The 22,670-nt window shown below is 37.4% G+C and overlaps 1 protein-coding gene across 9 annotated transcripts in view; it reads right to left on the reverse strand.

The window, feature by feature from the left end:
* plce1 (phospholipase C, epsilon 1) overlaps positions 1-22,670 on the reverse strand; it is a 116,849-nt gene that overhangs the window by 38,731 nt on the left and 55,448 nt on the right. For all 9 annotated transcript variants that reach the window (XM_041815051.1, XM_041815054.1, XM_041815055.1 and 6 more), the window contains exons 6-9: positions 19,528-19,700; positions 17,464-17,606; positions 1,392-1,546; positions 944-1,111 (exon numbers count right to left, since the gene is read on the reverse strand). In XM_041815051.1, coding sequence (XP_041670985.1) covers positions 944-1,111; positions 1,392-1,546; positions 17,464-17,606; positions 19,528-19,700 — 639 coding nt within the window. The remainder of the gene's footprint in view (positions 1-943; positions 1,112-1,391; positions 1,547-17,463; positions 17,607-19,527; positions 19,701-22,670) is intronic.

Consider the following 22,670-nt stretch of genomic DNA (forward strand, 5'->3'; position numbering starts at 1 on the left):
CTTATGGATGACATCATGATTCTGCATTATTCTCAAACCCCTCTCACTTTCTCTTTGAGATCATTTCAGAGTTGTGATTGTTTATTCTCAAAGTCACTCACAAAGAGAGACACCAGGCCCAGGAGAGAAACTTCAGCCAACTTACACCACCATGTCTGTGTTTCAGCCAGGACATGATAGGGAGGTATGACTCAGACAGAAAAAGCAAAAATGGCAAATCCAGCTGGAGGAAAACACAATTACTGCTCTGCTTGGAATTCCAACCTCTCACATTTATGTCAAATCGCTTTTTTTTACTCTTTCTGATGATCTCATTTAGGGCAGTCAAAACAGTCATCCAATCAGGAGCGGCACTGTTTTTTTTAATCAGTATGTTCCCACTAGTTTAGTGCTGTCTTTCAACATCAAAACCAAGGTTTTACAGTGTCTTTTAAAAAAGCTGTTCAGGGCAATCAGGAGTCATCCCATAAAACCACTCAACATAGTTTTCTGATTGGTATCAGCGCTGCTCAAGTGATCTCATCCTGACTAAATCATGCTGTTAAAACTCAGCTGGTGAGATATAGGCTGACTTTGTAAGGATGAAATTATAAATCACAGCACATCATAATAAAGTAGGATGTATAACTTCAGAGAGATCACAGCAGACATTTGGTCAAACATAAGGATGTTAGATTTAAAGTAAAGCTTAAACAACTGGTTGAGCAGAGAAGTCTTTTGTAGCAAATATTTTTTCCAGAGTTTCTTAGGTTTTCCCTCAGTCTTTGGGAATCTACAATTTTTATTTGTTTTCCTTTACTAAATACACAGCACTTGACAGTGAATGATATGGATTATCTTCTTTCATTAGTACATGTTTTATATGTGACACAGAGAAAAAGATAAATAAAAGGGTTTTAAAAAGCCATGGCAATCCTAGATCTTATATCAGCAGCATCCTCACCTCGTTAAATCGTGATACCAGGTCCTCCACAGCATTACTTCGCTGAGCATTCTGGGTAGGCATGGTGGGCACAGACACTGAAGCCTTTAGGCTTGGGTGACGCCTGGCTTGACACTCGGGACTGCCAAGGTCTCGGGTGAGGAAACAGAGGTAGTCCAAAGGAAAGACCTGCCAACAGAGACAGTATGAGAAGAGCAGACAAGTAAATGATCACTTCTGTGTGCTTCAGATATATTTTTCTATTCTCATGTTTTACATCTCTAAACAGTCATAATTTATCCACTTAAATTAACTTGTAAGCATGCTTGGATCCATTTTTGCTTGAAAAAAACTCAAAATTTCACCAAATTAACAGCACACTAGTTTGATATTCATCTACTTTTGAAAAATAAATACGTATTCACAAGACTTTATTGTGTGTCTTTATTTGTGTAACTGTTTGCCCTACCCGTTTGTAGAGCTGCTGTTCTTGCTCGGTGAGTATACAGGCAATCTCCTCTGGGAACTGCACAAGGTGTCGCACATCTGCCAGCTCCTTACTGATCCCACTGACGCTGGGAGGAAGAGAGCTGCTACTGCTCATACTGTTAGCCAGCTGGCGCTCTGGATGGACAGATAATAAGGGAAGAGATCATGAATTCTGAGCTGATCCAACTTTCCAACATATTAACATAGCTGTCATTGTAGGAGAGCTGTATGAGAAAAGGCCAGCTGAGTTGTCTTCAAAGTTCACAAGGACAGCAGAAAGTACTGTTGCACATACAAGTTGAAAAAGGTGAATAGAAATCAAAGAGAGGATGGATTAAATAAGAGACATTAATCCACTCTGTTTCACTTTCCTCATAAAAGCCTCAAAGAAATGTGTGTCTCTTTTTCAGGATTAACCTAAATGTCTCCAGTCTTCTGAACCATCAATCCCTGCATACCACTAGCTTGCCTTCCTCTCCTTTCGACCAGCAGCCAAGAGCAGTATGCACACTTCAGCCTCTGCAAGTAAACAGCATTGATCACCTGCCAGCTCCTGTGTTTGGATTTCAGTCAGGTCAATTAGTCAAACTGCTTACACACAAACAAACCTGTCCTCATTTCTGATCACAAAGGACTAATGGACAGTTTCTGTCCTGGTGCTGGAGCTGCCAGGTAGGCAGAGTGCACATCACTGGGATGGATGCCACAAAAACTCTTAGGCCTGTTTCCACTGGAGGAACATCTCCAAGAAAATTTCAGGGATTCTCTGAGTGACTTTATCTTTACTTTGACCGCAGAAATGTACAGAACCTATTTTTATTTACCTTTCGAAGGTGTGGGCTTCCCAAGAAGGCCCTTTCTCAGAGGCAGGGTCTTTTATGGAGAGGTTTCAGCTCTGAATTTGCTGGTTTTACACAGGCCATTACACAGCACTTAAGAGGCTATACAACATTTATTCAGACAGAAGGGAGCAATTAATAAGGTAGTTTTACACATTTCTGCTTCAGCCTCTTTTTGTCAGCATTTATCTGCAGCAGGAGCCAGTTTAGAGCGGGTTAGTTATACAACGTTTACAAAACCATGAAGGAAAGGAGATGTATATTAACCTGATTGAATGCCAGGAATTAGACAGGCCCTTTCTGGTTTTTGTAAACTGTCACAGTCATTGAAATCTACCTAGCCTGACTCCCACAGACACACAAAAGAGTATTCATACACATATGCAGAAACACACTAAAAGGTTGTCCTTGGTAACCCTTGAGATGTTCAACAGGTATCCAAGGCAACAGCAGTAACTGTCCTGCAGAAAAAAAAATTGCTTATTTGCACAGTTTGATTTGTGGATCCGGTCTCACAGCTCCTATAATGAACTCTGCGTGAGTGTGTGCATATGTGTTATAAAAGACTGTTCTCAATAGACAGATGAGAGCATGTCAGACAGACTAAAAGAATACTGGAAAGATTACACGGTATTAAACATGGAAACCTGGCGTTAAAAATTAAGCAGTACATACAAAGACGAGATAAAGAGGAATTTTTCACACAAGCAAGACGGTGAAACAAAATTAGAGACCTGAAGGAAGAGGAGGAAAGAGATAAGATAAAGAAGAAATGGATAAGTAGAACAAATGGAAATTTTGTGGTTTAGATCTTTCCCTTATTTGAGCCTTCTGAAGTGGAAATAGAGACCTCCCTCAAATGAGTGATATGAAATTCATGATGCCGTAGACGCCTCATTCATTCATTTATTCATCCTTTAAACTGTAAAAAAAAACGGCAGTCAAGGCAGAGACAAAAAAGCTCTCAAGAGGCTCTAAAGAATTTATTAAACACAAATGTTCTGTTTTATGTCAAAGCGATAGGATTCAGATTGAAATTGATGTATAAAATGTCAGTCTTTGTATCTTCTGTTACTCCTGATACCATAAATATATTCCTCCAGAGCTTCACATAATATCCACAATAATCGGTAACAACAACAGAGGGCTGTGATAAATAAACACTGGGACAGAGATCTTGGGTCACTGTGATAAGTGTGTCTAATAAAAGCTGTTTGGACCCTTGAGATGAAGCCTGCTGACCCGTTACAGATCAGAAAAACACCAGTGTAAGACACACTGATGAGTAATCTAGAGAGCGCAGCAATTTGGCTGTGAGAGCGAGACAACCTGAGCCTGGGCTAATTAACCATGAAGCCCTTGTGATTTGAATGCAGAGGTTTACTCATCTGAAATGCTCACAGAATTCAAATACACTGGAATTGGGAGCATCTGTCTGAGTGTGTGCTAATGTTTATCCTGACGTGTGGGTTTCTGAATGCGCTGATGGAGGAAGTAGATTGACTGAACATCCTTTTTAACCCTTGTGATAAATCTGCTTTAAAAAATAGCAAAGGCAGGAAAGGCAGGTGTATGTTACTGCATATGTTAATGTATTTGTGTGTCTTGGAAAAATTTAACAGCCTTGTGGCGTGTCAAATGTGATGTCTGATCAAAAGCAAACCACTTATTTTTCTGTCTCTACTTGGGATGCATTTCCACAAAACATTTTACAATATAATCAGAATTATTTAACAAGCACTAAAGAGCCACGGTGTAAAAAATAAAACAAAATATATATATATATATATATATATAGAGAGAGAGAGAGAGAGAGAGAGAGAGAGAGAGAGAGAGAGAGAGAGAGAGAGAGAGAGTCTTTTCATTTTCAAGAGAAAAATCTACATTTTTGAGATCATAAAGTTTTTTATGAGGTATAAATTTAGTCAACTGAGTTGTAAACTTACAAGAAAAAGACGACATTTTCAACGATACAAAAAGTACAAATGCTTTTAATGTTATAAAGTCAAAAGTAACCTACATCATGAAGTAAAATTATACCAAATTAAGCTGTTTGTCCTCACAAGTACAAGGCTTGAGAGCCTAATCAAGTTATACTTTAAGGAGTGAGCACAGTGCCCACTCATAAGTTGAGGGAAGGTTTTTTGGGGCCAAGCATGGAGCCCATGGCACAACATGGTACAGCCAAAATTTTTGGCCATGCTTACCTAATTTTATTGCAAAACCTTAATATTCACCATGACAGAATGGTCATTTATTCTTTCCTGTTTCAAAAAGTAAACCACTTCTCTTCTTCTTTAAATAGTAGGAGTTGGGGATCCAATAATTATCAGTAACAATAAATTATCAACTGATGATGCAAATATTTTAAAACATTTTATTATAATGATAACAAAATATTAACCTTTATAGGTTATTTTATAATCCACCAAAAATTAAGGTGTTTGATGACACCATCACAAGACTACTACAGGTGGTGTCACAGATCAGATTTAACACAACAGAACTTTTAAGTCCCATGAGGTGACATCCTAATGACATACTATGTTTCGGACCAGTGTTTCAAGTACTGTTTGTCATAAATTTACGGCTTTATAACGTCATAAATTTATGACATTATTAACTTGACATTTTAATTTTATAAAGTCAACATTTATGGCTTTTGAAACTCAAAAATTTAGAGTTTGGCATCTGAAATTTAAGAGTTAATGAACAAAAAATAATCTAGTTTATCCTCAAAAATGAACAGATCCATTTTATTTTTTAATGTTCTAAAGTGGCCTTTATATGCCTCTGTAGGAATACATTAGATTTTAAAATTTCACACAAAATTCATCCCCAGATGCTGTACACAAATTAAAAAAAATGAAGTGATCAGAAGCTGGAAAAATTGCAACCACATTTATGTGTAGCTTTATATTTGAGTTGAAGTGACGCCTGTTGTCGCCATCTGAGTCTTTTTTGTGGTTTTCTGTTGCATCAACTGCGCCTCTGATGACATCAGCAGTAAGTTTACTTAGACTTTCACCTCCACTTAATCCATCATCACACAGTAGGTTGAATAAAAAGTCAATATTAACAGAACACAACATATCAAAATCCACACTCCAAGGAGTCAGATCCTGCTCAACAAGTGTCACAAAGTAAGACACAATAATTCTAAGTCCACTAATTCCTGTCTGGCTGCCAGCGCCTTATAGACACTTGTGACTGGAAAATTTTTATGTATGTATACTGAAGGAGAGGAACCTTGAACACAAACCACTTTTGTCCTTCTTCCCTTGCCAAGTGCACACCTACAGTATACTGTTCTCAGAAGCACGTTTAGAGCTGATGACAACTCGTGTATGTAGGGCACTCAAACAGGTGCAGCACAAACAGCCCGAGTCAAAGGACTGTTGACAAATCAGCCTTTTGAACCCATAAATACCTTCTTCTGTGTGAATTTTCTATTTCAATGAAGGGTTAAACCATCTTTATACCTGTTTCAGTATCACAGCAACAATAAGACAAGTCCAAGGCACCAAATATTCAGAACTTCCTTGTTTTTAGTGATTAGAAGTTGCTAGTAAACTCCTGCAGTGTCCAAATTTCCATCTACTCTAATAAATGTGCCAAAAGTACTCAGGAAATACACCGCATAAAGCATTCAGATAATAATAAAAATGTCAAGTGCTGCATATTGGCACACACTGAAAAACAAATACACAAGTAATAAACAAACTAACACATGAGGCAGCAAAAATAAGCAAACAATAATAAGAAGCCTCCCTCCCAGATCAGATGCACCACACACAGAAGCACATGCAGATGTAAATAGAACATTTAGGTTCCTCTGATCTTTCTAGGATAAAGATAAGAACCTCAGACCTATCAAGCAAAAGGCTACAGGTAATACATTCAAAGACTGCATTAATCATAACTGTGGCAAAATAGTTGAGCAAAGCTAAAGTAAAACTGGAGATTTGGAAAAGCATATTGTGCAAGATGTGATCTGCGTGAGCTGTGTCAGGTCAGACTACAGTGTGAATGAGGACCATTCAATCAGCAGATAATAAAATGAGACCTTTACGTCTCTATGCCTAACTTCACAATGACTTGATACAAATCAGATGGACCTCACTGGTCATTTTGATGCTTTTGTTTTGAACTGTACAAGACATTTCTGCACCCTATGAGCCTAAACATACACACAACCATATGTGACATTCATTGTTGGGGTCAATTCAATGTGAAGTCACCTAGAGACCCTGAAATTCTTGGCTGTCAGTCTGTTGGATTGCGGGTATGACGGGGGCACAAGTGATGCATTTTCTGAAGTGCTGTATCATGTTACACAAGTACGAACAAAATATTGAAGGTAATATTATAATGTTATAACGGTCAGTCATTTTGAATATAGAATATGTGTGACATTTGTTTTGTTTAATTAGTGTGAAATATAGTATGATTTTCTTAAATTAAAAATAAAGAACAGTCTTAGGTGGCAGCTACTTTAGGGCATTATACTAAACGATAAGAAACCGTACGATACGATACCATATGATGCAATATAAGCCCATGATACCAGAAGATTTGGTACAATATGATACCATGATATGACAGAATACAAATTAATATGATATGATAAAGTACAGTACGATACAATATGATACAGTAAGATATACAATACCATAATTACCATACCATACCATGCCAAACAAGCCATGTCAAACCATAAAAAATGATATGAAATGATTCAGGGTAATTTCTTTTGGACCTTGCTATTATAGCGGAGAGTTAAAAATCAAATTAAAGAGGAAATATGATGCATCCTAAAGTTTAATTCCAACGCAAAAGACATTTAGAAGAAACACTGAAACAGTGATGCATTTTGCACATCGCAAAAACACAAATGTTAATATGAACAAGTCACATATTCCAAAAATATAAACAGAGTCACAATCCTTCAACCAGGTAACTATAACAATTCATAACACAATAAAACATTTTTAAAACTAACCCTACTAAATGTGTAAAAACGTCAACACTTGCAATCACATCTGATTATCTATAATCAATAATACTTGTAATGAACTAAGTACCTTGGATTTCTGGTATGCTTAACCTTTTTAAGTGCTGGCCACACCAGAGAGAATACAGCTTTATACAATGAATATATATCAGAAGCACATCTAAGTAAGCAAAAAACATTTAACAGTTTTAAAGCCACATTTTCACCCAGAACCAGCAGCCACACTGTAACTCACTTTCTTCTACTCACTGATCAGCTTGTAGTCCATTCTGTGAGAGTGCTTCATGGTTGCTAGACACAGCCAGCCGCTCTGTTTCCCCACTGACAGCTCAGTGACCGAGGTACACTTGTCCACATTTGAGCTCTTCAAGTCCTGTCTCTAGTGCAGCTGCTCTTTCTCTCTCTCTCTCCCTCTCTCTCTGCACTTCTCCGACTTCAGCTCTCTCCACCTCCACTGTACTGTATCCCAGCCTGCTGCTTTTTCTCCCTCACCTGGTTCTTCTCTCCCTCTCCCTTTGGCAAACAATTCCCACTCTCTCCCTTTTGGCTACACTCACTATTCCTCCCTCTCGCTCTCTCTTTCTCTCTCCTGCCCGCCCCTCACTGACCATACATAGTTCACAGACGTGGTAGAGTTAGACCACAAGCCATATTACCCACTTCACAAACTGTCTCTCTGTCATCCAGTCTTTAACACAGACCCCCTGATTTAGACATATTGTGAATTACGTAATTTGATAAAATAACTTTTCGCGTTAAACATTTGTGTAATCTCATTTTTTGTGTTTTTTTAGTTTACAATAAGATTCATTACAGTTTATTATAAAACGATACAATTCAATAGGATATGATACAATACTACAATGCAATACAACACAACACAATATCTTATGATACAACAGTGAAATATATGATGCGATTCAATCCAAATCAGTACGCGTTGATATAATACAATACAATAGGATACTATGATATGGTACAATACAACAATACAATCCTATCTAAAATTATACTGTACAAGACGATACGACAATACAGTACAGTGCGATACGGTAGAATACTTAAATACAATACGATAAGCATATGATACTGATATGATACTGATACGATACAATTCTTAGCCATTTGTATTTATCCTTATTGTCTGAAAAACTCATATTTCCATTATGCCTGACATGATTAACATTAGACGTTCATTTAAAATTTTCTTTGGACACTGATTGGTTGATATCAGATCTACCATTATCCAAATACCGGTATCTTAACCAGCTAATAAGGCCACAGGAGTGTTGATATAATACTTTTTCAATGCAAATCTTAGCACCTTCAATGAGGTGAACAGAACTGCTGCACTGCTAAGCTGAATTGTTGATTTACTCTATCAAGATACAAAAAAGATTAATTACAGAAGAATGTACTTTTATATTTGCTTGAGGCATTAATCAATAGAATGAACCGCGTATTCTAAGAAGCACATGGCTGCAGACAATTCACCTACGTAAACCCATGCATAATTGACATATCTTTAAGCGTATGTGCAGCTGATTTCTGTTGGCACACGTAGCAGCTGAATCTGCATCTACTGCTTTCAGCCATGACTTTGGAAGAGATGTGGCAATAACAGCTGCATGAGTGGAAAATAGGGTTGAATGATTTGCAAAAATAATCTGATTTTTTCCCAAATATTGAGATTTAATATGCAGTTATTCTTGGGTTAAGCTTATGTACTTTTCAACACATTCAAGCAATAAATAATTCCATAAATAAGACTATATGTACTGAAAACAATTAAGATATTTCCGTAGCAATTAATCCATAGTAGTGTTAATCTGAATATGGGGGTGCAACAAGCTTTAAGATATAAAGGAGGTGGCTGAGGTGGGGGAGATGAGGCTGGCTACCAGCTGATCGCAGCTGGGGTATGACGTTCGTGAAGTAACGCTAGGCTTAGAATGAGCTAACTATTTTTGCTTGTGTTGCAAATGTAATGTCATTTGCTTTGTTTAAGGGCATTATCATATTTATGTCGCTCATTTTGATTAAGAAAAACATAAATAAAACACAAAAGGAGGATTTTTGTAAACCATTATAAAAAACTGACACTAGAATGTTTGTATAATGTGCATAAAATCTCTGCCACTGCAAAAAATTGATTTATTAAACTGGTATTTTGACACATTTCAAGTTAAAGATATACTGCAACTTCTGGGATTTGAAAATTGCAGCAGGCCATATTGCGGTTTAATCTAGTTTGTGATTAATTGCCCAGCCCTAGTGGAAAAGATGTCAACAAAAGCCGACTGATTGATTACTCATTCACAAGGTAATGAACAATGAAAATGCCTAACCCTAGAAAGTCCTTCAGTTTGAGACAAAACAACAAGACAAACAATTAAAGGACAGTAAAAAGAAAGTTTAAAGTTTTAAAGTTTAAAATGGATGATGACTCACCTTGTGTTGCATCCATGCAGAAGTGTTGCAGCATAAATAATCATGTTTCACTTCATCGTTTCAGATCTTGGGCCATACATAAAGACATATTTTAAAATAAATTTTTCATAACATTGTGATGTTCCCTTAAATTGAAATAAACTGGTGACAGTGTATGAACAGTGTTTGTTATAGGAAGTGTTACAGTTGATCTAACCTAATTTGAACTCATGCTGTTACTTGTCACAGCAACAGCCAGCGATGCTGTTCAGCTGCTATCTCAATCAAAATATTATCTTTGATATCACCAGAGCTAATGCATCAACATTATATGTGTATTATGGAATATTTTAGATTTGTCAAAAAAAAAGGAGTATCTGCAGCACTGATAGTTATGTTATGTTAACGTGCTCTTGAAATCCTCTCTAGCACATTTCTCCATTACATTTGTCATATGTCAATGGGTCATAAAAACTGGGAGCCACACGATGTACAATGACAACTGAAAGGACAAAGAAAAAAAGAAATGAAAACAAATTCAAAGCTAGAAGGATGCGGCTTATTACTGAAGTGCTGACTTCCGTTTCAGAAGTACTGACAATTGTGTTACAAAGGAAACAGGCTCAGGAAAGCACTTAAAGCTCTCCCATTTATTGTTCACATTGGTTAAATCACAGTGCTCCAAGCTTTTTCTTTGTACTTAAATGACTTAAACCATGTATGCTTTGGCAGTGAAAGGAGCAAACAGATAGGAGGACACAAAAACGAGATAACACTGTGTGAAAAATGAGAGAGACTCCACAACTCTTTAGCCTCAGTTAATCAAAATTATCTCATGTGTTGCACGCCTGTTGGTTTCTCTTTTTTATAAATCGTGATATTCCCCCAACACCTCATCATGTTTAAATTGCGTTGTCTTTCCAAATTGTCAGATCCAACCTTTAAGTGAATACCTAAATGAAAACAGCAAATTGCAAACAACTAAAGGCATGAATAAACATGAAAATAAAATGTGGCTTCCTCAGGACTGCAATTTATAATCATCTGATCACTAACAACTAATGTGCTTGGTTTGTTTTATTAATTGTCCAGGCCTTAAAATGTCCAACATCCCAGTCTAGATGGGACCACACTTTTCTAATAAATAATTTTATATACAGTGCTTAACAAATTTATTAGACCACCACCCAAAGTAAGGTTTATGCCACAGCTGCCCTAAATTAACAGTACTGGTAATTACCAAAATCATTTTTATGTTTCTGCAATGGTAAATACACCAATATGTAGAAGCTCTTTAGACAAAATGATATTTTTAATGCTAAAATATAATTATTATTGTTATCCATGAATTTTCAAATTCACTGATTTACAAAAAAACTGAAAAAAATAGTAAAGCACATTATTATTTCTTGATTAATATGTCAAATTGTAGTTATTTACTTGCATTCCTGAACAGAAAAATTAGTTTTAGTGGTTGAATGTTCTGCTTGATTCATTTCTGACTTCTCAGGCTCAAATTTGGGTATAAAAAGGTGAATTGAGTTTGAAATTCCTCATTCCTCTTCAAAATGGTAAAACATGGAGAGCTCACTGAAAATGAAAGAGTCCGCATTAAAGCACTTGATGATGCTGGATGGTCTCTAAGACAAACGGGGAAAGACATAAAGTGTTCTCACAGTATTGTCAAGTATGCTTTGGAGTCAATTGCCCAGACTGGTACTTACAAAATGTGCCAAGGAAGAGGCAGGAAACCAAAGTTAACTGAAGCAGATGTCAGACACCTCAAGATTTGAAGTACTAGAGACAGAAGGAAGAGCACTGCTTCAGGCAGAGATGAATGTTTCTAGATCAGAGTTTGAGAAAGTCTCCAGAATGACCATAAGCAGACAACTGACGGAACAAGGCTTAAAGGGGAGAAGAGCTGCTAAGAAGCCATTATTGAGGCCTGCAAACATCCAGAAACGCCTCAGATTTACCAGGGAGCACAAACACTGGACTGTTGATGTCTGGAAGAAGAAGGTACTCTGGACGGACGAGTCCAAGTTTGAACTCTTCGGTCAGTATCGTCGTGTTCATGTCCGCAGAAAAGCTGGAGAACGTTTTGATGCTAGATGCGTTGCACCCACAGTGAAACATGGTGGAGATTCATATATATATATATATATATATATATATATATATATATGTGTGTATATATATGTATATATATATGGTTTCCATGTCAGTCAACTGCAAGGTTTGTTCATAAGTCACAGCGGGACTTCTAAAGTACTATTAACCCTTGGAACCCCAAGCTAGTATTGCTATTTATGGTCCACTTGTATTTTTAATGCAAAAATGCCTTTAGAATCGCAACCCTTTTAAACACAATCAAGTTATAGACACCTATTTTTCGGGACAACCTGGACTATCAGAATGTGTATGATAAAAGGACATCAGATGTATGCAACAAAAGTTATACTACCAGAAAGACCAAGTAAAAGAATGAATCAGAAATTGAATCTCAAAGAACTCATCAGAAATAACAACTAGATCAACAATGAACAAGACTTTTCACACCTGCATTAAGTTTTTACTGGCCTTGTTCACGTTTTATGCTCATGTGGTATTACAGTGCATAAACTGTGCATGAATGCCATTTTAGAAGATCTTTTCATTATTTGGGCTACAGAGGACTATTTTCAATTTCCTTTCCAAACTGGCAAGATAACTATCTTGTCTCTTGTTGATCGCTAGCTGGCCCTGATTGGTCACTACTATCAAGAAAACAACAGAAGAAGAAATTCGAGCATTGTGATTAGCCACAGGCTAACAGGAAGTCATGTTTTACTTTCAATGTCAAATTAGAGGACTAATAGCAACATTGCTAGATTTTTCATCACTAGAAATTGATAGAGTCATGTTATCATGGGTTAAGCACTGTGGATTTTTTGGTATAAAAGCTCTGAATAAACGCTGCGCTTTGCAACTGATTTAAAAATAATCTGTAAAGGATATGTTCTTTAAAAAGTGTGCTTTGTTAAAATAACAAATTTGGCATTAATTTTTCCTTTCGGTCACAGATATCTCTGCCATTTTTTAGTGAAGCACCACACAAACACACTTTTGACCTTTACTCAGTCATACTAGGATTACATTTTTTCCAAGACCAGTATTTGTCTTCATAGGTGTCAGTTTACCCTCATAACATAAACCTGTCATACCCAGACACGTGCCAACTGAACCTGTTATGTTTGATTTATCAGCTCTAATGTTAATCCTGTCCTGCTACCATAAACCCAATGACTGCTAAGTCACTGACATGCTTTAGAGGAACCAGAAAAAAAAAAACTTTAGATCACTATGGTGGATGTGGCACAAGGAAAGGGTCTTAAACATTCTTCCTCTCAACACTCTCATCAAAACGCTAAGAATACACTGAGGTTGGCTTGGTGTTTATCCCGTTAATCCTAAAAAGCATTTGGGCCAGAGGCAGTGATCACGTTTGCTAAGTTGAAGTTCCAACCCAGATTTTCTAGCACAATCTTAAATCAATAGCGTATTAAGAAAGGAGATTAACAGTAAGACAAACTTCAGCACTGTGTTAACAAAGAGAAACAAAGAAACAGAGATAATTACGGGAAAAAAAAGTTTTTGTCAAATGTAACGCCTTCTTTTACTACAACTGATGTTGAACGCTAATCTATCTCAACTTAATGTAACAAAGTTTTAAACTACAAACAAAACAGTTTGATTAGGAATCAAATATGACACAAATATGTCACCGTTGTGTAGGTTGTGTAACAACAGACTTTCCAAATGGCAACTGTTGTAGAGAGCTGCATGCATGTCCTTTAATGATAACAGGACACAAAACATAATAGCACACTGTCCCCGAGTTGTCATCAGTGTTAATCAACAGAGGAAGGAGCACTGCTGTGCATCACTGCTGGTGTAACATGCAATCAAAATATGTTGAGAAATTTGTCAGTTTGGGCCCATGTGAATGAAACCTGCTTTCAGTGACTTATAAATTTCGGTTGCAAGTCAGTGGTGCAGATCCTATATACTGCTTTCAGATCAAATTGAGCCTACATTGTGCATGGCCTAACCCTGCCAGAGGAACATACTTTATTTTGGAATAGATGTGGAAATGACCATTAAAATTGGTCATCAAGCAATGAATGAAAGACAAGTCGCACTTATGCGCTTTACTTAGTTCAGATTTAATCAGGGGTTCAAACAGTATATCGGAAGCTTCATCTTGGTATTAAATCAAGTGTCTTGTGTCAAATCCACAACTTAAAACTTTCATGTAACCCCATGATTAATCTCTTTATTCTCTCAGTGCAAGTGCTGTGCCAAACAAACAGGAGCTTTATATTTTTTACCTTTTAAAGAGAGCTGACAGACTTTTAATCTATCTTATTAAGTAAGCCAGCTGGAGAGAGCAAGGTTGAGAAAAGGCTCCATACTAATGCCTGACAGACTAAAGGCTGATTATCATGTAGGAACACTAAAGAGAGGAGGCGTACCTAAAATGGTAAAAGAGCAAAAACTACACAAACAAGAATGCAAAATACTAGCAATAGGATTTCTGACATCAGCAGATATTAGCCTAATAAATTAATATCACATCACCAGATATAAACATTTCTGCCAGTACAACTGATATGTAAGATCTGAGTGTAAAGCGGCTGGTATAAGAATAATCACCTCAAGTCTGAGGTCATGGTCCTCTGCCAGAAAACGATGTATTGCTCCCTCTGGGTGGGAAGTGAGTCTTTGCTCCTAGAGAAGGAGTTAGAGTATGTGGAGGTCTTGTTCACGAGTGAGGATAGGATGGACCAAGAGATTGACAGGTAGATTGGTGCAGCATCAGCAGTTTTGCAGGCGCAGGATCTCAAAGTAGAGCCACTACTCTGTAGCATTGAAAAGAGCCAGGTGAAGTGTTTAGGACAGGATGCCTCCAGTTCGCTTCACTTTAAAGGTCTCCCAGGCAAGGTTGTTATGGCTATCTATCTAAATAACTAAAACTATAATTCAAAAATCATTTTAGTTAACTGAAAATAAATAAAAACTAAGCTCTAACAAAAAAAGGAAAACTAACTAAAACTGTGTAGTGAGCTTACAAAACTAAATAAAACAAAATAAAAATGGACACAAAATATCCTCAGTTTTAGTCTTTGACACAACCATACTGACACCCAGGTCTGGGGAGTATAAAATTGCCTGATCTGATTGGTTACAATTTCACACCGTCGAAGTTTTTATGTCTGAAGTTGTATTCAAGTATCATCATTAAGTAAATAAAATGGTAAGGGAAGAGTAGCCTGTTTTAGTATGTTTTAAAAAATGTATGATGTTCACTCAGCACCGACATCTATCCATAACAAATTAAAACTAACCCTAAAACTAATAGAAACTAAACTAAAACCAAGGATTTTTGCAAAATAAAAACTAAACTAACAAACCAGCAGTAAGAACTAATTAAAACTAAACTGAAAATGAACACAGGAAGTGAAAATGAAATAAAAATAGAAACTAATGAAAAATCCAAAACTATTATAACCTTGCTCCCAAGCATGTCCAACTGGGAGGAGACCCTGTTGTAGACCCAGAACTTGCTGGAGGGATTATATATATATATATATATATATATATATATATATATATATATATATATATATATATATATATATATATATATCCTAACAGGTCTGGGAACACCTCAAATTTCCTCAGGAGGAACTGGAAAAAGTTGCTGGGGAGAGGGACATCTGGGTTACTTTGCCTGCTGCCACCACGAACCCAACATAATCAGAAGGTGGATGGATGGACTAGCAGTTGTTTGAGCCATTACATAACGACTTGGCGCAGCCCTGGGGCTGTGACGAACCAAGTCAGTCCATCGAAGCTCACAGCTTGTGTTAAAGCCTCAGACAGGTCAACGGGGTTGCTTTGCAAAGAGAGCACACTCATTTCTTCATGCTGCTGTTATTAAAAACATCAAACCTGGAGAGGAAAAATTACCTTGTTGCTGTGCTACACAATCATACTGGCACAAACAGGTGATGCTTGGTTTGTTACCTGGCTGCTCTAGACTGTGAATGACCTGCTGTTTGTCACATATCACTCTGCTATGCTAATGGTGGCATCTGTTATGCCTTGTGTGTGCAGTACAGCACAATGGATGCATTTAAAATAATGATGACAGTGTTGCAAAAATTCATTTAGTGGCAAAAAAAAATTACCAGTGACAGTATTGATATCAGTTTACTGGCACCACTAGTCGTTTTTGTAACATTTCATTTGTGTGCCACTCTTTGTGTTTCTCCTGAATCCAGTGATGCTTTTTTGCATTTTTTAGAGAAGCAAGACGCTCAAAACAAGACATGCCACCTTATGATACCCTTAATGCCATATCAATCAAGTGCAAACTGGTGGGCTGCTTTCTGTGCAATACAAGTGGTAGAAGTAGACAGCAAATGAGAAACAGAGCATTCCTTCAAACACCAACAACATGATTTGGGTCTGGGTCTCAGTTATTAAAGCTCTTGCACAATGTCTGGGCAGTTCTGGCACTAGGTTAGAGAGACAGAAGAGAGTTAGACAGGCAGTCTCTTTTGAGTTTGTTTGAGTGTGTGCTTGTGTGACTATGAAACCAAAGTCCTGCCAAGACTTCTGAGCTGCTATGTGAGCGCGTGTCTGGCTCTATTCAGTTTCCTGCAACACCCATTAGGACAGAGCAAGGTGTCATGTTAAAGATATGTGCTGTGCTTTGACTGACTTTTTCTGCCTCTTATAAGTTAGTTTCCAAACCATAAATAACAGAGCATGACCGTGAAAGGAATAAATAATATATGTTTGTTTGTATGCATATGAATGTGAATATGAGAGTGTGTGCGGTGTCTCCTTGATCTCGCCAGAGACAGCCTGTTCCCTGGCTCACTGCCTGTGGAAATGAATGTCAGGATTGACTTACATTGAAGTCATACGTAACATCATTGTGGAGAAAGGTGGACAGACAGTAACCAGCTGAGCGACTGGCTAGATAATGAAGTCATAGAGATAGTGAAAGAGAGAGATAGGTGACACTTCTTTTCTAGTTTCGTGACTTATCAGAAAAAAATTGTTTCACAATGAGCCTTTAAAGCTTTCCTCGGTAGGGAAAGACAAACATGTAGTTCTATAAAAACAGCATAAAGGAATGCAAAAATGTGTATGCTAGATATGTAGAAACACCCAAATAAATTCAAACTTTCAAGTAAACCTGTCTTACACTTGTGCATTGTGAATAAAAAGGATGATGGAGTAGAGAAAGAAAGACAGAAAATGAAGAGATGGTTTAAGGACAGCAGCAGAAACAAAAAAAAGTAAAAGGAAAGGCCAACCACTGAGATCAAATACAGACGTGCTCCTGCCGATCCAAAACCGCTGTGGATAAGCAACCATGTGGGAAAAGAGCAGAGAGCCAAAAAGGACAGTGAAGCAGTAAATCACAGGGGAATAGTGAGAACCTTTTCTTCTCAGAATCAAACAGAGACAGGCTGTCTGCCTAAAGCTCCTTTTTCCTCACAAGTAAATGTAATTCTCCTTTGTACTGGGCAGAAGAGCATATGTAGCTGGTAAGGGTTGATTCTCAACTGTCTTGCATTCATTTTGATACAACTGTTGATGAAATTTCACAATAGTTACAATAATATATCAGAACAGGTTGATACAAGGTCAACAACATACTCAAAGCTTCAGACCAACATAACGCACCAACACTTCAGAGTGACACCAACCTTTCAGCACGGCGTGGCCGTTGGGGCCTTGGGGCATAGGGTAAGGTAGAGTGGAGCGGGCACCGAGAGCAGTCGTGGCCTCCAGCAGAGCTCCTGTCAGAAGCGAACACACGGATGTCCTCTGGTCACACGCACGATAAAGCCTGGAGATTTACAATGTAAAGGAACAACAACCAGTAAGCATGGCTTATAATAGTGACACATGATCAAAATCTTATTGAGAATCTGATGACAAATAACTTTATCAGAGTTACTAGAGAGATTGATGATTTCTCTACCTGTGCAAAAGTAAAGGACTAAACAAAAGAGCACTTGGTGAAGAGAAATGCAACAACAATGAATCTGCTCTGAACATTTAAAGCCAGGAAGAGTGTTTACATGTAGTTTACATGTGTATTTGCATGAAGTCTGAGGTTAGGAAACTTGAGCATACATGCAATATGTGAAGTAATCAGAGGGGGAACTCTCTTGTCATGTGGCCGATACTAAACTTGCTTAAACATAAAATGTCTGAACTTCAGCTTTTATCTTTTTAAGAATTTGGAGTTCTTAAATGTTAGATTTTGTCTTTAAATAAATAAATAAATATGTTAAATAAAGTGTTAGTACAGTTTTAAGAGTTGACAGTGTTGTCCTGATTGTCTAAACCCAACATCATCTTACTACTATAACTGGCAGAGTGTTTATGTGTCTGTCCATCTGTATCAATTTCCAAGCCACACCATTGCTCCAATTGTCCTTGATACCTCTCAGAAGACTTCTGCGGTGTAATGGTTCGAAACTGGAACCATTAAAAAATCCTTAATATGTACACATTTTCTATAAAATCCCTGAGTCATCATTTGGGGACTTCTGCTGCATTTCATTAACCTCAGGAGTCAGATGTTGGAGCTGGGAATGACGTCACACCCGAGATGTGCTACAAGCTTGTAAGAGCAAGTGACAGAGCAACAACGAGACTTCACTGAAACGTGCCCACAAGGAAACATTTGGATGTGATGATTCACCTGCTCCACCATCCCCAGTTAAAGTAAGCTCTCTTTAAGGCATCTCTCCATGCTCATATTAAACAAGATAATGCAGGAGATAAATCACAAGTTTTTGGTAGAATCATTCACTGAGAAATCACAGTTGTTGTTAGCTGTAGTGGGGGCTGCATGAACATGTGTGAGTACAGGTCTGTCTCCACATAGCCAGCTTTACATGGCACATGGGCCATGTGATTTTTTTATTGCTTTCCTTATTGTTTTGTTGGCCTATCACCACACATATGCACCAGCGTGCAGAGACGCTGAGCCATTATGCAGTTATTTAGACAAAAAACACCCCTTTCCATGCAAATTGGCCTTACTGCATTAAGCATCTAATGATGAGGGTGGTAACAGCACAGCATGAATACAGTATAGATTTGTCTACTGCCTGTGAGAGCTGATGGAAGTGTGCTGCAGTTTTTATGACACAAACTTTCCAGTGATCAGGAAACAATTTCAGCTCTGTGTGACTTTAAATAAATGATGTGTAAATAAGGTCTGAAAATATGATGACATTGCTATTACTAAGCCATATCTAGTAGTTAAACTAGTCCGAGACTCCCAGCTGCTTTTTTCATCCATATTTGGCAGCTTTATGACAAGGATGTGGATGTTTTCTTAGAGCTTCTATCATTCAGAAAGGAAACTTCATCAAGGTGGTGCTGAACATATCAATATTGCCTTCAATTAAACACTGTCTGTTATTCTGAATATTTAACATAGATTGTTAAAAAACTAGCAAGAATGGGCAGGATAAAGAAAAGAGCCCTAATTTAATAAATTTTTGCTTTCTGGCCAGGACCCATATATTTTCAACAAAATGTGCATTGTTTTTATCCTTGTTGCATTAATAGTTTTATTTAAAGAGATAGTCTACTCTAATCCAATCTACCATTTTAATACAGGTGCTGATTTTTTAATCACCTTTCCTTTCATAGCTTTCTAAATATTATTAAGAAACACTTTTCAAACTGACAGAACAAAATGCTTGGTGTTATATCAAGCATGAAAGACCTTTGGCAAGGCTACAAACCTTGGTGAATGAGAAGAACGACAGTCCCGGGTGCTTAAGCAGAGGTTCAAATCCAATCTGTCTGGGCTGATGCTGCTAATGTGGACACCCACACATCCAGAATGAGACAGTAGGAGCTTTTTGGCTGGATGAATCAGGTTTGATTCCTCTCTGTGCTGCACATGGTGAGTAACCTGTTGAGGACAAAAAATCACTTACTTGCAGAATGATAGTAAACTTTTGCAGACTTCAAAGCTTCCCTTTCATTTAGAAAGTCTGATTGAATGCAGATACTGCAGTATAGAAGGACTAAATCCGGCCATGTTTTGTTATCCTACTGGCATTTATTAACACAGTAACTGACATAAAGCTTCTGGAAAAAGTCTTCATCCATTGGCGTTTTCAACCTTTCATACTGTTATATAACATTTGAATTAGGGTTCATTGTCATCGACTCCTCTGCTGTGGTTATTATCGGAAGCAATCTCCTTCAGACGGACCACAATTTAAGATGTGAAAAGAGAATTGATATAGAGAGCCACCAACGAGGCACTTAACAGACAGGAAGGAAGGTGGCAAAGGGATCAAAAAAGAATAAAGTGAAGAGATGTAGGTTTTATGGAAAGAGAGGAAAAAAAGGGAAACAGAGAAAAGAAGAAGCATCACTGACAAGATGAACATTTTGACCTTGAAAACCCTCCTCCTCTTTCTGTCACACTCTTCTCAGAAACCAAATGTGTGATATGAAAGGAAATACTTCTTAAAAGTAATTGGCTCATTCTGTGTCCTTGGTTGAACTTGATTTGTGAGTTTTCTGGCATGATTTTCAGAGAAAAGCCATTACGGAAACCTTTTGCAGCACTGCAAGTGGGCACTAATGCTTTTATGCTGAGCTGAATTTTGCAAAATAGGACAAAATCAATACTGTTGACAAAGGGTAATAAAACATTGAGCATTTGTCCATCACAGTGCCAGGAAGGAAATAATTATAAGCCATCAATTCAGAAGTTTGTGTATCAAGTTTTTGTTTTAAAAATACATGAACCACTGCACTTTTTCACCACAAAAAACTTGCTTGTAGTAAGAGTTGGCTAGTAGTCACATGGAGTAAACACACATAGCCCATGCCTAGCTAGTTGTCTCAGTGGGATGGGTTTCCTGCACGGGGTGTAGGCCTCACTGTTGTCAGATGTGAGCCCATCCCGAGGGAGAGGAGACATACCAGGCTGCACGTTCAGAGAGTTAAGCAGAAAAGAGGGTGAAGCAATGAAAAGCAAACACACAAATATTCAAATTGCATTGACCTGCATTTCAGTTACAAATTTGTAACCCAAAGCTGACACTTGGGACGACTTTATGTGAGATAATCTACAGTGATTAAATGAATTGAGACAAATAGTGCCTCTGCTTTCCCCCCTTCCTTATCTAGAACATTCACTGACTCATATTTCTGGTAAAAGACCCATTTTTTTACATTAGCGTTCAAAGACTGGTCATGTCGACTGCACAGACATGAATTGGGCTACACTTGCTGGGTTTCTGTGCCTAAAAAATTACAAAAAATTACAGTAAGATAAGGTGCCTTTGACTGTGTCAAACATCCCATCAATTCCTTACCTTTTGCTGCACTTACATAAAAGGTTATACCTTTCTTATTGAACTGTACTGCCTTGTATTGTATTATATTTCATTGTATTATATCACATCCCATTGTATCACACCCCAAAATTAGCTCCTACTTATGACTGTTCCTAATTTTTGGGGTTATTTTTAACACTATATTTCACACAAATTCACCAAAACAAATGCCACAGATGTCCGTTATAAATGCTCATATCCATTCTAAACCGATCTTGGCACTTTGCCACAAACTTTTACATTCAATATTTTGTTTTCACTTGTTTAAGATGATACAGCAATTCAGAAAACGCATCACTTGCCACCTTCACACCTGCAATTGAACAGACTGAAAGCCAAAAATTTAAGGGTCTTTGAGTCGTATTGTATCCTATCATACTGTACTGTGTCATGTCGTCTCATGAGTTACTAGTTAAAAGACATACTGTACATTTTACTTGCAAGTTATCAGTGAGACTTGGATATTTATAACAGTTGTCTGTGTTTGTATGAAGGCCTTTCAGTCACAGCATTTCTGTGCCGTCTAAAGCAGTGTTTCTCAACTGGTTAAAGGTGCAGTGTGTAATATTTAGCCTATTAGCATTTAGCAAAACAAGCTTGGTTAAAATGAAAGATAACATTTATAAGTAGATTGATCTAAATAAGTGTTGACATCTGATAACACATTTTTTAAATTTATGTTTTAAATTAACTCAGAATAAGCCTTTTATTCATACATAGGGAGGGTCCCCTCCAAGGACGCTGCCATCTTGGATTTTTGCATTTTGCCTGTTTCTATGGCACCATAGAAGGAACCAAATAACAGTTAAGCATGTATTGATTTTTAAACTTCACTGGTTTCCACAGCTATCACCAGAGAAATGAGCATCACACTCCAGAATTGACTGTTAGATGTTGATAGTCCCAATTTTACACACTGTACCTTTAAGTCATGGGACCCACCATCAACTCCTCATAGAGAATTACAACCGAATTTCTGAGATCTTTTTGGTCAGTCAGATGTGTTTTGAAAAAAAAAAAAAAATTTGAACTTGGGCCTGAGACCAGTCTTGCCAACTTAGCAACCTTGTCGCTATATATCGCTATATATTTCTGGTGTTACTGGAGACTTTAGGAGACTGTAACGTGAAAGAACATATTGTTCTTGCTCCTCTCAATGGCCCTCACCATCCCAAAGCTCTCACAGACAGCCCATCCTTGTGCAACAGTCCCTCTCAGCTGCAGTCAGAGCAGGAGATGTTCACCCCTCCACGTCCAGACTGCAAGTTAACCGCGCCGTGAAGCCACCTTTACAGTTTTTTCAATCATCTCTTTTTGTTCCATTTGAATTGTTAATGTAGTTTATATATATATAAATGTTGTTACTTGTGACTTATTGTAGGCTCTTTAGTGGACCATGAGGTTTAAAACTAAGCCAAACTTAAGAGAACTAAACGTATTAAAAAAAAATAGAATAACAATCAAATAAAAAAAAATAAAATTTGAAAGAAAGTCCATTTATAGTTCTTAATATATTTAGGGTGTTT

Source organism: Cheilinus undulatus, linkage group 20, assembly GCF_018320785.1.
Source record: "Cheilinus undulatus linkage group 20, ASM1832078v1, whole genome shotgun sequence".
NCBI lineage: Eukaryota > Metazoa > Chordata > Actinopteri > Labriformes > Labridae > Cheilinus > Cheilinus undulatus.